Here is a 19,290-nt window from a genome sequence, read left to right on the forward strand (position 1 = left end):
GATTGAATCCAGGACTTTGTAATTTGCCCTATAACCTAGCTACTAAACCAAGAAGGCTGTAATGCGATATAATATATTTCATATGCACACAATTTTAACTTCATAGCAAATATGAAAACGTGAGACGTCGAGGTATTACGAGTAGGTACGGTATGCCATTTTTGTACATCTGAACTGTGTAAAATTTCATGATGAACAGTGGAGTTCCTAGTTAAGTCGTGAAAGTGTAAAAACAACCTTATTAGCGCAATTATATTATACTGGCTACGGCACAGTAACAGTCTATATACAACTCTTAGATTGAAGAGCAGACCTGATAAGAAATTACTTGTTTCTCCGGCTGGCTGAGTTGAAATTTTTGGCTTTCCTCTACTATAATAAAATCAAAATATACTTTATTCAAGTAGGCTTTTACAAGCACTTTTGAATCGTCATTTAACAAACTATATTAAGTGAAGCTTCGGAATGTAGATTCTACCGAGAAGAATCGGCAACAAACTCAGTAAAAATACAGTCATGTTAGTTAAATATATGTATGTTATGTCTAAAGCCTGGAAGTCAACAAGCGTTATACCTTAAAAGTCACTGCGTTTATTCACGCCAACCGCATTACAATCAGTTGCGTAGTTTAAAAGATCTAAGCATACAGATGGCTGAAGGGGTTTTGTTATGTTTATGTAGAGTTATTACGATTGGAACTACTATTAGACCATTACTAGTGATTCTAGACAGTTTCATCCGTGTTTACGTGATTAAATTATTCATAAACATTAAAATGTGTTAACGTACGTAACTAAGTGCATCCCAATGATTAAATACCAAGATAGTTTGCCAGATTGCTTGGCTTTTATAGTTATCACTTCGCCTTAGAGAGTAGCCCAAAGTCACGGACAATCTCTATCAATAAACGGGCTATTTGTCATAAGAAGAATTTTTCAACTAGATGCTACTTCATATTTTTTTGCTTATTTATTTTGATGTATAAATATTTAGAACAGATTCTAAGGTATCTAAAATTCTTAGAATTTGAGATATTATGCATTCCTGCATTTAGAATGATTATTAGTTTTGTTAAATTTATTCAATTTTTCGTTTTTTTTTGTAAATACGAAAAATGGTTTAATTTCGGTTATTATAATTTATACAAGATACCACTTTGCGGCAGGGCTTTGCGCGAGCCCGTCTGTGTAGGTACCACCCACTCATCAGATATTCTATCGCCAAACAGCAATACTCAGTATTGTTGTGTTACGGTTTGAAGGGTGAGTGAGCCAGTGTAACTACAGGCACGAGGTAGTGTGTAATGTAAGGAATGGTTATTATTTCTTACAGCGTCAATGTCTACGGGCGAGGGTGACCACTTACCATTAGGCGGGCCATTGCCCGTCCGCCTACTTATTACATAAAAAAATACAGTTCTCTTTATTATATTCCTGACTAACCTTGTCCCTGATCTCCTGTCTCATCTTCTCTCTCTCCTCCTCCATCTTGCGGTGCTTCTCCTTGCGTCTCTCCTCAGCCTCACGGATCGCTTCCTGACGTTCGCGTTCCGCTTCTTCTTCCTTCTCCTTATCGTCGCTGTCATCGCCATCACCACCAACCGCGCCTGCAACAAGGTGACAATGTTGATTTCATCTCAAATCAAGGTCATACACACGTTATGATACCTGTATGATTCTTTGTAATTTTTTTCAAAGATTGATAAAATACATAAATTCCTCGAGCTAAAGTAGATAGCAATAAACATAATAGTTTGAAATAAAATAAGAAAATTACTCAATAAAACACTGAGAAGGGTTTTAAAACGATAAAATTACGGAAGCGTTTCATTGTCACCGTTTAAATAGGCTCTGAAACTGTCAATTCCCCGAAGCGACCCAGATGCGTAAAAACGATTGAATCGTTAAACTCGACGTAAACTTGATTGCATTTGGTAATTTTGATCGATATTAGACGACGCATTTGCACGCAACCAACTCGGATCAGTTAGATCCGCCTTGAACCGACTCGGACCGGTTCAAACCAGTTTAATCCAGCCGAAAGGAATCCGACATGCCGCCATTCAAAAATCCATTACACGTCAATATAAGCATTTGTCCGGAGCGCCAGGACGTGTCGGAATTCTGAGCCTATTTTCCGATAGGATGGCTTTTAAAAGGTTTTCTGTCGCCTGATGGGCTCGAAACTTTGGCCGGTTTTTCTCGTTTGAAGCGGTATAACCGATCAGCGTAATTATATGATCGATCGACTATTTTTCGTACTAACTTTCGGTTAGTACAAAAAATAGTCGATCGATAGTGTGGTGAAAAATTATATCTAAATAAACCTGTACAATACAATTATTCAATTGTACTGTACACTACAATACAAATATTTTATATTATATAATCTATATAACATTTTTTGATATGCCGAGAATAGACTTTTTAGTAATTGTCATAATTGTTCAAAAATACTCCTCGATATGTTTCTTGTATTCGATGTAATTCTAAACTGTTTTATACACTTAAATAAATAACAGAAAATGCTTTCGAAAGCCAAAAATAAATGCAATGGGCTAAAAGGCTCTATATGTGATAGTGCAAAACTCACATAGATCTATGCTTAAGGCCTGACTCTGAATGATTACTTTTTATGATTAGTCGATTACGAATTAATATTGAAATAAAATTAGTTGATTTATCTCACAAACCAACTAAGATATAATAATAAAATGTACTTGTTTTTTAAGTGTTCATTAAAAATTTCTTTCTCAAATAGATCGACACTAATTCCTTTGTAAATAACATTTTTCAATAAAAAATGTGGTATTTCGACACTTGTATTATTTTACAAATACCTTTCAGATTTTTAAGTGTTTACAGAATGAAATTCGCTTCGTTTTCCTAGCCTGGATATATATCAGATATATATCGGATATATATAAAAAAATCGGATTTTTTCGAACCCTGTTTAAAAGTAAATAAATTTTGTAAAGTGGTACACACAATGTTAACATAGAAAAATGTATTTTTTTTAAATCTAGCCGGAACCAAAACTTTGCAAAGTTCTCTCGCTCGATAAAATTTCGCACTCAACTTAGTACAAGGAACATCAAAGTGTATTCGATGTTGCATGTATTATGCGCCGGGTTCAATGAACTGGGATCGATACCAATCTCATGAAGTATTGTAGGCATTCGACGTGCTGACGTTTTCGGTAACGATATACATACACATACAAACATACATATACTGGCAATGTAAACGTGTGTGCGTGAAAATCATTCTAGATAATGTATGCAAAGCAAACAGCAATGCTTAGTATTATTCTGTTTCGGTTTGAAGGGTGAGTGAGCCAGTGTAATTATAACTACCATCTTATATATAATATAACATTTTAGTTAGTCTAGGTTGGTGGCGCATGGAATGCTAAAATCTAGACTTATAAAAAATAGCAACTAGATGTTCTTAATAAATTAAATTCTAAATTTTATTCATTGTCAAAAATTGATTAGGGCTGATCTGATGTCGTCCTAAATATAAATTTAATCATAAATCAGCGGATTAATTTGGAGTATATTGATTTATAATTAAAAGTTTTTGATTATTCGACGTTACAACCCCGGAGGATCTAGAAAGGGATACCATTACTTACGCATACTTAAAAAAAAATTGATTATTATTCAAATTCCCGAATGAATATTCAGAATCTCATATTTAATTACGACTCAGACGACTTGAGGTCCCGAGTCGAAGAAAAATCCATATTTTAGTACAGTCAGCAGAAAATTTATTAAACAATTTTATTTTTTCATAGAAGTTTCTATTGAGCGTGATGTTTTTCTTTTAACCGTTATAATTAAAGTTTATTATACAAATGAATGCATTAATAATTAATTAATTCTATTTTAATCAATGAAACTGCACTAAGATTTATGATCAATAAATATAATAATATTACTCATTTCAGACCAATTGAAATATTAATGATAAATACATAATATAACATAAAAAATACTTATTAGCAATGAGAGTCGTTTAAATAAAAAGATAGATTTGTGATCGTACCCCAAGAGACATAATTATGTTATGTGACGTCATTAGAAATTTAAAATGGCGGCGGTAAGTAGTTATTTACAAGCATACGTATTACGTAGTTATAAAATCAGTATTGTATAGAGTTTATTATTAAATATATTAATATAAATAAGAAATACATATATAAATAAAATGTACATGTTACACAGGAGAATAAATTGATTTACAGAATAACATTTCTGTAGTAAAGTAATAGTAACCAAAAGATTTGAAAGATATTTTAATTCGCGATCCTTAATTAATACGTGTTCCGCGAAATTAAATATGGCGGAAGTACGTGACGTCATTACCTCGGGCAGGCCTAGATGAAATGTCATTCGCATGATCATCGGAATCGAACTCGCAGTATAATGGACGCTCTTATTGAAACTGCCGTCAGTAAATTGAATCGTCATACTTCGGGAATTCGTTTAATATCGTTTAGATGTACAGACAGCAGAAAATTATTTATATATTTTTTATACTAAGCTCGAGTCTTTAGCGACATCATTCCAGTATAATTAAAGTTGTTTTAATTTAAAGATTTTTTAGGTTAGATGTTAACTACCCAAGGCTCAGAATGTAGATTCTACGGAGAACTCTAAAGAAACTCAATAGTTACCATTTTAGAAGGCTTATATATATGAGTTAAAGTAGTGAAATAGTATCATAGACGGTCGGTATAAGGCTGTAATATACCAAGATAATTAAAATATTTGAAATAAATATATAAAATACTAACTGAAGTGTATAACTATTTCAATATGAAGTTTAAGGATAATCCTCTTTTTTTCCGTAGAAAACAATGAAATTGAATTGAATTATAAAATAAGTCTTAATAAAAGATTGAATTAGTCGGACAGAAAATGTAATCAAAATACATAAAATTTTCGATATGGAATTTTTTTGCCGACCATACACGACACGTTCGAGTCTGGACGTGCCTATGGTAATGGGGGTTGAAATGTGTAATAACGGAGCATTCCTGCGACGTGGTTCCGTGCAATAAAATATTTATACGAGCTATACGATTTCAGTAAAACTCCCGACACCGCCTTGGAGTTTTATTATACGCTTTTGAATTTACGGCCTTGCACATGTAGCTCTAAAACGACAAAGATTTAATCAATATTTTTCCATTGATGTATTCATATGAAGCAGAACTCAGCCAATATAATAACTTGCATAAATTCGAATACTATACAATGTACCCCTCATCACATATTCTACCGCCGAACAAAAATACTTAGTACCAGACTTACTTACTTACTTACTTAGAGGCTTTACGTGCAATTCGTTGTACGATAATGTAAGCACTGTCAAACAATTTAAAGCTTTTATCAAGTATATTTAAGTAACAAATTCAATTATTACCCCAACCCAGGATTTGAACTCGGGACATTGAGATCTGCAGTACTATAGGCCAGCCACAACCCAACGAGGTAGTCAATATAAATCTACTTAATAAAATTTTAAAATGTCTGACTAACCAGGGTCTAACAGGAGGAAATTTTACACAAATTATTTAAAACTAAATTCAAACATTTGTATGTACTCGTCATTTTTTATGTTAGAAATATGAAAGTCGGTGTTTAGGTTTGCTCGGTTTGGTTGGTAGGCTTTGGGTACTATCCTAGTAATTAATAATACAATCCTTAAATTTAACGAAAACATGTTATTTAATATAAAAGCATTGATTTAAAACAGGGCCTTGTGTATCTGATATCCTGTAATCTCTACTAAGGTTCCAATTACTAGAGACGCTACGCTACAAACGGATAGACGTATCAAGAACCCGATCAAGCTTAAATAACTGATTGGTGTACGGGTTGCTGAGCGATATGTCAGTCGCAGGTTTGATCCTCTATCAACTATTTGTTTGGTTTTAGTCACACACTCCAACATTTGAGATAATAAGTTATATAAGTTAACTTTATATAATACATATATCCTGCCTAATAGTCAACAAGCATTAGCTCTTCATTTTTTATCATCCTTTATATATTAATATTTTTTAACAAAGAATTTGAATTTATGATTATATTTTATCGGCAAAGATAAAAATATCTGTGGCAGTTTCATCATCATCATCATTATCATTATCATAATCAGCCTGTATTAGTCCGCTGGACATAGGCCTCCCCCAAGGCGCGCCACTGAGCCCGATCTTCGGCCCTTCTCATCCACTTCCTACCAGCCACCTTCCGTATATCATCACTCCACCGTGCATTTTAGTATAGAATATTTAACATTAACTATAGTTGACATAAGGTAGTCTCGATGAGAATATTTCGTAACATCAGTGAAGTTTCCTAAAGTTATCTCGCAAAATCAAATTTCAATCGGCCTCAGAATCAGGTTATGTCAGTCTTAGACGAAACTCGGCTGCCTACGAGTCTAGGCTGGTAATTCAGTTATAAGCGAAGCCTTATTGCGTTGAGACTATGCGATAGTTGAGTTATAGTTCAGTCTAACATTTTTGTTACGACTAGTTTTAGGACGTGATTTTAAAATTGCATATTACGCAAAGCCGGTGAAACAATTTTCGTGTCATATAAAAACATAATCAAGAACTGCTTTTCTCGTCACACACAGAGCGAGAGAGAGAAATAGAGAATATTTCATTTGTATATAAAAGATTCATCATTATCAACATCAATAACTTATGTACAGCAGACCAAAGCTTGAAAGTTGATTATATTCCGTTGCCTCGGAAACCACTTAAAGCAATAGTCTAGCAGCTGAACTTCTGGTTGTGTTGGATACTCACCCCATCGGTTCAGGAGTGTGAAGGGAATAGAGAGCACATCTGAGTTTAAACAAACACTACTACTTCTACACTATATAGCATGCACCTTAAACAGATAGTGCCTGTTAAAAAAGGCCTCCGTGACATAATTGTTATTAATCAAATAATATGTCATTTGTAACTGAGTTAGATCATCATCCTGCGATTTAATTATCGATGTTAATTTATAAATTTAATTGTGTTCAGTGGGATGATGAGTTTATTTCGGTATACCAGCAGTAGTTTTAATCTTGTAAAATTACAAATCAAAACAATCGCGACCACCTACTATATACATGATATATTTTCAAGGAGTTTACACGCATACACACAAAAAAAATATTTAAAAAATACACACAGTTGCACATCGCGCCTTTACGTATTTATTTGCATCATAAAGTGAAGTTAATATGACTCGTGAAAATAAATCATTTAAACATTCATGTTTCTACACGATAATAGTATTCCTTATATATCGACTCAGACGCACTCGATCATACAGACCCGCGATCGTCACGTATTGTTATATGTATGTATGGGTACCTAATAGGAATCAACTTGTTTACTTAGTAAAAATAATTTGTTTACAAAAAGCTAATACGTCAGTAAATATCTTACGATCTGTTTACATTGTCTCGTGTAAACAAACTCGTAAAATCGGTCAAGTGGGATCACTTTGCGAATTATGATTTTACGATTAATAAACTAACCTTCGTTTCGTATGTTTGTATTTATCCCGAAACCATTTCCCATAATACTTTATGGAGGATAAAATTAAATTTATTCAAATGAGTTATACTGTATTTATGTTTTTTTCCACAAGCGATTTTTATACGTATTTCTCAGTACTTTTGCAAGTATACAGTCTGTTAATAATGTATTTGGATCAGATAATAGATTTTGATGAATTTTCACTTTTATAACTTTTTGACAAAGTTCTAAATTACGGCAGTGTAGTTTACGGTAGCGACAGCAGCTATAAGTATTCTATGGACTTTGTTTGGTTAAAAGTATTTATCTACAAATCCAACTATTTGAATAGCTATTATTACATAAAATGTCCCAATTATCAAACTAAAACCCAAATTCCTTTATATTTTTTATTATAAATATAGAAGCAGTGCACTTACTTATTGATAGTCAAATTAAACACTACCATCGGTTCGGAAATGAAAATACCCCGTCCCGAGAAGAACCGGCGAAAGAAACTCAGCGGCTCTTTTTTTTTGTCAATTTTATTATTTACACAATAGAATATGACTAGAAATAGTCAGGAGGCGATCGTTTCATTCCCAAGGTGTGCTATCAATGAGGTATTTTTACACTGCGACCCTAAGAACAATAAAAAAATATAATAACAGTATGATATAGACTAGTAGAATCCATAGCATATATCATATCGTTTTGTATAGTATTATATGAATATATATTTATAATATATACCCATATAGTCAACGACACCGTGAAACCTAACATATACACCTATATTCGTATTAAACTAAGTCCTCTATTTCAAAAGCATTCGATATTCATATCAAAGGCATTTGAAATATAGAAATAAATATTCACGATATTCAATAGAAAATAGTTTGCATATCGAGCTATGAATTTTTCAGCTTAGGCTACAGACGTGTCTATCGATCGTTCTAATAATAGACGACGGCTAGGTCGGTAGGCTGCACTGCACGTTTGTGACACTACGTACTTTAAAAATTTACGATCTTATCTATTCAAAAAAAAAAACATAAAAGAAAAACTGATGTGAATCATAATGAAAAGCTTACAAAATAGTTTTTTTAATAAAATAATAACGTGCTTGTAAAATAAGTAGACACAGTTCGTGTAGAGTAAAACCATTAAATGTCACTCAAACGTACACGTTGTGTGTGAAAAAACCTTGAAATTTTATATATAAGTTATTTAACACGATACATAGCTACGACAAGTTGACTTCTAACTCATTGTAACGTAGACCATTATTTATGGGGCGTTTCGGAGTTTTTGTCACCTATATTTTATGTTGTCTTTAAGCACGTTAAAACGCATTAGAGCTTGCCCAGATTTGAATCCCTGTTGCGTTCCAGTCACCAGTTATGTCTGAACTGCACATACAGAATAACCATTTATATGAGGATATTTTGATACTTTAATCAAACGATCGTTAGGTTAGCAATGTTTCTACTATTAATTGTAAATCTGAATTTGACTGTCACCAGTCGAAATATTTACATTTCTGATAATGTATGTTTCATTTGTTGTTCAACTTCGATCGAGAATAGTTATCAGTTGCGAGAACTTTGACGGTTTGATTGTCGATTTGAGGCTGAGTTATCAAGGCAAAGACAAGACCAGACAGTGATAGATATAATCCTTGTTAATATTTTGTTTTTTTTCTTACCAAACAGAGTCAGGTCGAGTAACATAATGTGGATCGTAAATCTATTAACAAGATAGAAGAATAGGGTGAACCTGGAGTAGGCTGACGCGCCACAAGACCGGCAGATAACAAAATTGGGAAAATAAATATGTTAGAAATTATACTTATACTATAATATACTATAAAATAACGTTGGATATGTTAAGTATTAACGGTAAAGGCTTAATAACGATCACGCATTAGATTTATGTCTGACGATAAATTCGAGTACATTTTCGTTCCACGGGAGTCAATATTAATTTTATAGAACAAGTAATACTAATGAGACAACATGAAGAAAAACTCGTACAACATGAAATGACTTTTATTTAAGTTATCTATCATTTAGCACCTTTTGTAGGTATTTCGTATTGTTTCAAACACAAAGGACAAGAGACATTCTTAAGAATTCCGAAGTGGCGTTAAGCGTCTCGAAGACAAAGGTTCAAAACTTGGGGTAATTACAGTTAGAATAACTGTTGGAAAGTTAATAAGTCTACGTTTGGGAAAGCGTTACCAACTTGTAGAATTATACGAATTGTAAATTACTGAGTATCTGTATTGAGGTGAGCAGGTACTTTCGTAAAAGTACAATCAGTTTCAAATATATTTCTCAATTACGTAATAAACTTCATCTTTATAAACAATAGGATCAGCAGACTTAACAACAATAGCTATTTTAAAATTTTATCAAGCTCTAGTTTCTTGACGCGTGCTACGTCGTAGCAATATCACGTAGCGTGAGCTACGTCGTAGCCACATCACGTAGCCCTATCAACTCGCTATGTTTACGTTGTTTAGATTTGCTATAAGAGTAGTTTAAAACGTCGTAAAATAAAGAACCGATATTATTTAATTTATTATTTTGAAAGTGAAGCGTTCAGAAAATATTAAAGTTTATTTCTTTACGGCTAAAAGTTGGTTAAGAGCTTTAAAAAATGATCCCTGAAATTGAAATTACTGTAAAAGGATTCTCGAGGAGTTAATTAAAAAAGGCGAAGTCCCGAGCGAGAGTCTTCGCGAATTTAACTCCGGAGCATTTTTTATTGAATTTAATAAAATAAGCCCGGCCTTGTCGGTCGCGTTTAAGAAAAATGGAGGGGAATTATGAATTGGTGTTTAGGAATTTATCTTAACCTATTTCCTGGTGAATATTTCTTATGTTCTAATTGGAGATAAGACGAATTAATTACGTAATCCACAAGTTCGTGGATCTGAACGGGTCTTTAGAGCGCTGTTAATTTTTTCTTCATCTCTATTTGCTAGACCAGAAAATTTAATGTTTAATGGCTTAAGTTAAATGTAATATCATCACGTGGTTCATATCCACCTGTATTGTCCACTGCGCTATCGTAACTCTTATACATATAAATATATACCAAATTGAGATATACAGCGACAAACACTGGCAAACAATTGCTTAATACGAGATTCCATGGAAGGATATGTCAAATAAAATGTGTTGGTTTCATATCACGTTGTGCGGTGACGCGATATTGATACAAGCTGTGTCCACATTTGTATATAAATAACGCTACGTGACCAGAAAATATATTATAATTAAGCGTGTACATAGAGCCTTATATATATAAAGAAACTGTTACGTTTTTATCTAGCCTGATTATAAGAGACACTTCTAATTTTGTTAAATGAATAAGTCTTGTATCTTGAATGCTACGTCTATACGTTTCTTGGACATCCGCCCGTAATATATTTTTTAACTTAAATTCGGTAGACAGATTGAAAATGCCACGTGATGCTGAGTGGTCACCACCGTCTAAAAACATTGGCATCGAAATATCACATATACCTTACATAGCCACCAACTTTGGAAACTGAGATGTTATTTCCTTTGCGCTCACTCTTTAAACGGGAACACGCTAATACTAAGTGATCCTGTTTTGATTCATTTGAATGAGATCAGTGTGTGGAAGGAACGAAGGTAGTAGATTCCTATTCGCTCTTGAAGTTACCCGGACTGTATTGCTCAGAAAATACAGAATATTACTTTAAAATAATATTAAATTACAAGAGCCGAGATGGCCCAGTGGTTAGAACGCGTGCATCTTAACCGATGATTTCGGGTTCAAACCCAGGCAGGCACCACTGAATTTACATGTGCTTAATTTGTTTATAATTCATCTCGTGCTCGGCGGTGAAGGAAAACATCGTGAGGAAACCTGCATGTGTCTAATTTCAACGAAATTCTGCCACATGTGTATTCCACCAACCCGCATTGGAGCAGCGTGGTGGAATATGCTCCATACCTTCTCTTCAACGGGAGAGGAGGCCTTAGCCCAGCAGTGGGAAATTTACAGGCTGATTATATTAAATTACAAAAAACGTATTACGAATTCTTTTCTGCGCTCGACTAACAAAACATAATATTTTAATATGAGCACGACGGGAAATGAGCGTTTTATTCCGATAAAACAATAGTATTATAATTATGTCGATGACAATCGTTAGTTACATTATATAAACGACAAGCGAGTCAAGTTGAACTACTTGACTTGTAAGGCTTCATTCGATTACTGGGTTTCGAAATAATTACGTTTTAATTTGTCTAATAGTAATAATAAAACTTATATACATGTAATTTAAATATATTATTTAAATTTTTCTTTCTTCAGAAATATTTTAATCAGGAAATTTCTTATATATAAAACGGAATGTTATTATGTATTTTGAGTGGATAGATATTGGTTTCGGTTCGACACTATTAAACCCATTACTATGAAAACGAACAGCCTTAACTATACACGGTATGGTACGTACACATTGGAAGTCTTTTACTGGTATAACATAATCTCATTTATAAGGTGGTAGGACTTTGTGTAAGCCTGTTGGGTAGGTACCACCCACTCCTTATATATTCTACTGCTTCTAATGGTCACCGGTCACCTACATTCTGTACAAACTAATATTCCATAAAACAAGAGGAACAAAAACTAGCACGCCTCAAATCTTATTATGAATACGAATTTTATTCTTATTTAGAATTTTTAGATGGTAACACTTTTTTCTTTACGATAAAAAACGAGGATGTTTACGAGTATCGATATGTTACACAACTAACACACACTACGATAATATTAAACTGCAAAATAAATTCTATTCAAGTGGTTCTAACTACGAGTAGATTGGTTATTTGTAAGAATCGTTTCGTTTATTGTTTCGTATAAACCACCTCTACGTCCATCGTGTATATTTATTTCATTAGGTGCGGCGCAGCTGGAAGTTATTTTCTTTCCTTGCGACAGATCGCGTTCAATCGAGTTAACCGACTGTCCGGAAGATGGATTTGTGTTAATTGAAACTGAACGTTGAACGGGAAACGACTTTAAATTAAAAAACCGTCTGTGGTTGAAGTTTTTTGTGTTGGATTGATTGAGATTTTGCGATACGGCTAAAATGGATTGCACGTCTCTGAGTTGATTTATAGAACTAGCTGTTGTCCGTCCGCTTCGCTCGACAAACGACAAAATAAAAATAAAAAATAAAAACATGTACACATAATCCTCTATTATGACATTAGTACAGCTGTGATGGCCCTGAGTTATACAATACGTGAATCAAGCACCACTTTATTCATGAGCTTAATTTGTATTTATTTATAATAAAACTAGTGCTCAGCGGTCAAGAAAATAACCGTGAGGATACCTGCACGTGATGGATACGAATCTGCCAAGTGAATCTACCAACCCCGTTGGAGCAGAGCGGTAGTCAAAAGGGAGATCCCAAGCCCAGGATAATCTCCCACATAATAACGACGACTGATTACAACTTACTAACTAATATAATTCGTCTTTTTATTACAAAATACAGATCAATTTTCGTATTTTTTCATGAAGGTAGAGCTACTGAATTTATTACCTGATAATAAGCGGTCACTCGTCTTTAAATAGTGTACTTTTACATTGTCTACGTAATATCTAAGATGTTTATAACCGAACTATAGCATAGAACTATTGTTTAGTAGTAGTATTAACATAACATAACAAGGAATTATGATATAATTTATTTTGAGACCCTTTTGAAAAAAGCGCTAAATATTATTTAGTTTCGTTAGCGTTTGAAAACTGCACTTGTGTTTGGTTAGAGTGTACGTAATGCGTACCAAGTAGTACCCGTTAGTTTATTTCAATCGATAGTGGTCATTACGGCGGCTTAGTTTTTACTTCGCTGGCAAGACTTATATTTGTCGACATAAAAAAGAATCCAGAAACGTCATTCGAATGCCGAATGCCGAGCTAAAGTTGTCTTTATATAAAATCTTTGTATTTGAAATACAAGATAATAAATAAAAGTATTCAAAATTTACAAGTTAAATGGATTCCCGCATGAAGCCTTAATCTTAAAAAAAAAACAACGGATTAAACCATTTTTATTTATATTACATTATGTGATAAAGAATTACACAATTCAGGCTGTAGCGAACGCGACATGGGATATGAATTCTCGATTCTTTTCATAATATTTTACTAAAGGATTTTTCGAGGAAAGCGAATTTGTTTATATTTTAAACATGTTTGTTTTCCCTCGTTTTATTTTATCGCACACTGCTGTTTCGCGTTAGCATGCTCGATATTTGATTAAAACATTTTTAAAACATATCTTGTTAAAGTACTGGCGCTCTGTGTTTCTATCTTCCCTACATAGTATAAAACAAAGTCGCTACCCGATATCTGTACCCTTAGATCAATTGAACTATGCAACGTATTTTAATGGAGTTTCATCAATAAACAGAGTGATTAATAAGGAAGATTTAAATGTATCTACATAAAACATATACTGCCTGTAAATTTCCCACTGTTGGGCTAAGGCCTCCTCTCCCTTTTTGAGGGGACGGTTAGGAGTATATTTTGTGGCACAGTTGGTGGATTCACATGTAGCAGAATTGCGGTGAAATTAGACACAAGCAGGTGTCCTCACCATGTTTTCATTCACCACCGAGCCACGAGGTGAATTATAAACACAAATTAAGCACATGAAAATTCAGTTGTACTTGCCTGGGTTTCAACCCGCAATCATCGGTTAATGTGTACGCGTTCTAACCGCTGAGCCATCTCGGCTCTTTTTAAATGTATAATGCATGCATATTATAGAAGAGGAAGGCCGAGAATATAAAATTTCCTAATCAACAAAAAAATCTGTTTGTTGTTTTATCTTAAAGATATATATAGACTTATTGTACTCGCGTGAAGTCGGGACTGGTAGCTAGTACTCTATAGGAAGGAGAACTAACTCTGGATGGAACACGTGAAAAGCTCAAGAACGTAGGTTCAAGTTCAAGCAGTTCTGTGTATCTCATGAACTTAATTATGTTGCATTTATAACTCCGAACCTTGTACTTTACACACGGTTCGTGAATTAAGCTTCAAGCCTTCTATACAGATGCCTTCACCTGTATTTAATACTGTAATTCTTTCCGTGGCTTTACTGCATGCATTTTAATATTATAATAGATATTTTCATTATTACCCCTAGTTATAAAATGATAAAACTTATTTAAAAAGTAATAAGAAATTACCGTCGGTTTTATGCACAAACGTAAAGACTAAAGACTTTTAAAACCAAATGTCGTGTGTTTAAAACAACCTGTGATCAGTCCATCTTTCTGTTCGGTTATAACGATATTTTATTTAAATCGAAAATTACTTTTTACTTGCGCGAATAACTGTTAACAAAAATATAGATTACAAATATATTTCTGTCAAAGCGAGAACCTTTTCCGATATTTTTTTATGGTTTAAATTTATGCTCCCACATGGGTCCGGATAAACTGAAATTTTCGAACCGTATAACATGTCGCGCGCACCATTTGCTAAGTTACGAATTATTTTATACCGGCCATTTGTATTGGTTGGTAAAAACCAGGATGACTCAGTGGTTAGGACGCGTAAATCTTAACTAATGATTGCGGGCTCAAACCGAGCACCACTGAGCTTTTACGTGTTTAATTTTGTTCATGTAATGAATACTGCATGTGTTGGATGACATCTGCCCATGTGATCCACCAGCCCGCTATGAATTAGCTTGGCGGTGCCCAAGCCTTCTCCTCCAAACGAAGAGTACCAATTTATTTTTAATTGCTACGAGATATATTAAAGTGTATTATTTATGCTAGGATCGCATCAGAAATGAGGTGATCTCCACGGCTGGCAGGAGCTGGATGCGAGTTGCCGAAGAAAGACCACAGTTACGTGCATTCGTCGAGGCCTATGAGGTCCAGCAGTGGACGAATATTGGCTGATCATGATGATGATGATATTAAAGTGTATTATTGATGCTATTGTAAACGCATCTTTATAATTAAAGATACATTCACAATAGCATACATTTTATTCTTTTAGAATACCTCAGAAACGCGAACCATGTGTTTGGTAGGCGGGCGGACAAATGGGCGAACTGATGGTAATCGTCACGAATGCCCATAGACATCAGCGCGCTAAGATATTAAGTATTATTGCGACAATGCTCTACCAAACTTCGGAGCTAAGATATTATGTCCCTTGTCCCTCTTACATTGGCTCACTCACCTTTCAAACCGGAATACAACAATACTTATATTGCTGTTCAGCGGTAGATAATATATGATGAGTGGATGGTAGCTGTCAAGACGGTTCACCTAAAGTCGAGTATATAATACTATTTTACACAAAGCACCGCCAACTCGCGTTCACTTTATGTGTTGCGTTATAGCACGAAATATACAAAGTCAGGGTACAAAAGAAATAACAAGTTGAATATAAGCCATGCTGAGGCGGCCTTATCGCTTAGTGATCGCTTTCAGGCAATTTCTATAAGATCAGGGAACTGATAAAATTGGGTGTAGATCCTTACAATTAATTTATATACGATATAACTCACATATATGAACATTCATATACCTATACCTATGTATATACAGACGATAATATACGTGATTTTTAAAGTTGTTGGATTCTCCTTAATAAAACTTCAAAACGACTGACCGGCATACAGAGGTTTTTTAAAATTTTACCTGTAGGAGTAACCCTTTAAATGATAAAAGAAATAATATCATTATCATTTTAATGAGTAAAATACAATCGATAAATATTTTTAAAAATTCACCAGTTAAGAGTATGAAAGGTTTTTAGAGAAGTACACCGAAGAACTTTTATATTAAAGAAAATTCGATGGGTTTCTAAATAAGGTTTCCGGTGAGTTAGCCCATCAGGAACACAGGTAGTTTTTTTAATAAAAATCAATGGTAGAATATAAAGAATTACATAAGATCAACAGCATATTGTTTGTGTTCGTCACGAATGTTACTTTAAAGTAGAATTTGTTATTAACTAGCTGTCACCCGCGGTTTCGGTCGCGATATACGTCTTGGACTTCAAGTTTACTTGATACCAAATTTCATTAAATTCAGTTCAATGGTTAGTCCACGTAAGAACAACAGACAGACAGAGTTACTGTCACATTTATTATATTAGTATAGATTGATTAAAGCTCGCGTGCTAGTTTGCCAATTTCGTTGAAATCTATCATAAAAAGGCTTTCATTTAAGATACTATTTTAAGCCGGTGCAACACTAACGATAAAATTAATGAGTCAATTGCTTTACTATGTTTAAGTATTTATATACATATGTTGGCAAAGCGTTTCACTGTTAAGAAACCTTTTTAACAATTATATAACAAAAAAGTAATGTGTCTACGAAGCCGTAGGTATTGCTTGAAGTATCGCAGCCACGCGATATGTAAAGTAGTTTATATGGTGTCAGCAATGAGAAAAAAGAATTTTGTTTTGTAAAATCTATAGCATATTAATACAGATGGAGGTTTTTTCTCTGAAATAGGTAGGTAAATGGGGAAACGTGCCACTTGGTGGTCACCACCGCCCATAAACATTGGAAGCATAAGAAATTTTACATACATCTCCAATGCACCACCCACCTTGGGAATTAAGTTATTATGTCCCTTGTGCCTGTTGTTACAATGGCTTACTCGCCCTTCAAAGCGGAACTGCTTGGCGATAAAATATACGATGAATGGGTGGTGCCTACCCAGACAGCCTTGCACAAAGCCCTACCGCTAGGTAAACGCGTTTTTATCAATAATTCATCTGTATTATGATCTCGCTTTAAGTATTAAAGAATTTAACACGCGTGTTCATATAGTACCTTTTCCGCGACGCTGAAAACATGTATGCAAAATGAGTAATTACCGGTTGAGTAGTTAAGTCGATAAAGCGTAACATACACATAAACAAACATACTTTCGAATTTATATTATTATTTAGGAAAACGTTGTAGTTTTAATTTACATAGATTTTAAAGTATTGCATTCCGCTATTTCGTATGATTTGTGCATAAAAATTCTCAGAACGCGACCCGAATATCGATTTTAGATGTTACAATAAAAACATTGATTTGCGACTCGGTCACCGTCCCCGGGAAAGAGAGTTATTCGATTAGATAACCGAGACAGACGATTCGCTTCCTATTCTGTGTAGGAATGGAATCTGGTCGTATCTTCACAAATGGAATTTAAGGTTCCTAAAAAAAAACGAAAGTGTTTTTTTATGTGCTTTGCAATGAATTTCCAAGGTTCGGTTTTATTTCGTGTTTATTGATGTTTATTTTTCAAAGATCATATAAAACTAATATAATATAAATATATATTTAACGCCGCTGTCATTCGCAAACGAAGTTCAGTGCAGTAATCTTATATTTATTTTTGTATTACACTCTATTACCAGTTGAAATAAGGTCGACCACTCACGTATCTCGGAGTAGGTGGACCGCAGGAATTTTCTGATCAGACAACGAAAAGATCACGCGAATCTGACTTTCGAATATTTAGAACTGAAACATAAAATACTAAACATCCTTCATTCCGTGCTCTTAAATACATGCTGCTTGCGTGCACATCGCGATGTCACACAACTGAATCGAATTTAAATCCACTAAAAATTCGGAATGTAATACTACCAGAGACTACTACATTATTGTATAAGGCTTATCCATTAATATTTTTAATATAATATGACTTTCAGGAGTCGGAGTAATATATCCTTGCCACAATGCCTAAATAATACGAAACTATTTTCATTTAGTATTTAGTTTCAACGTCTTGATGTGTTGATGTTATGTACATATCTATCACGTTATATTTTTGTACCAATTATATTGTTTATGCGTAAATATATTTTTCGGTAACATTTTGCTGATAGTTTTAATAAATTCAAAAAAACAATCGTATCCTGAGATCTTTACTTGGTGGTAGGGCTTTGTGCAAGCCCGTCTGGGTAGGTACCACCCACTCATCAGATATTCTACCGCCAAACAGCAGTACTCAGTATTGTTGTGTTCCGGTTTGAAGGGTGAGTGAGCCAGTGTAACTACATGCACAAGGGACGTAACATCTTAGTTCTCAAGGTTGGTGGCGCATTGGTGATGTAAGGAATGGTTAATATTTCTTACAACGCTATTGTCTATGGGCGGTGGTGACCACTTACCATCAGGTGGCCCCTTTGCTCGTCCGCCTACCGATACCATAAAAAAAAACTTATACCGAACAAATAAATTTTCAAACTTCATTATATAGATTATAAGAAATACAAAATATATAATTTTATTTTTATAAATATTAATCACAAAACTATTTTTAAAATTCTTAAGCATTACACTCATTCGTAGTACATAAACTTCATAGTGATAAAAATAAATACGAAATAGCACTCGAAGGTTTTAATTAGATCTGAAACACTCCACTTTATTGCTGCCATATTGTTTATACTCGATTGAAATTCAATTCAATTTTACCATTTATTGTTTAGCATTAATCGCTTTAATTATTGTGCCTCGGGGCTCGTATATTAGATTATTTCGAGAACTCAAATGAACTCAATACAATTATAATGAAAGCGTATTTGTTTATGAAATCATTAGAAATAAATATTTTTTATATTTAAAATTGTTTTGATGTATAAAATTATAAATCATTTTTGCTTTTATAAAATAAATTAAATTTTTTGCTGTTAGCGAGTGAATT

At 33.8% G+C, this 19,290-nt stretch overlaps 1 protein-coding gene across 2 annotated transcripts in view; it reads right to left on the reverse strand.

Moving 5' to 3' along the window:
• The window catches only part of LOC113399604 (complexin), a 294,863-nt gene that overhangs the window by 22,901 nt on the left and 252,672 nt on the right, over nt 1-19,290 (reverse strand). For both annotated transcript variants that reach the window (XM_026638769.2, XM_026638772.2), the window contains one exon: nt 1,443-1,606. In XM_026638769.2, the coding sequence (XP_026494554.1) occupies nt 1,443-1,606 (164 nt within the window). The remainder of the gene's footprint in view (nt 1-1,442; nt 1,607-19,290) is intronic.

Source organism: Vanessa tameamea, chromosome 24, assembly GCF_037043105.1.
Source record: "Vanessa tameamea isolate UH-Manoa-2023 chromosome 24, ilVanTame1 primary haplotype, whole genome shotgun sequence".
Classification (NCBI taxonomy): Eukaryota; Metazoa; Arthropoda; class Insecta; order Lepidoptera; family Nymphalidae; genus Vanessa; species Vanessa tameamea.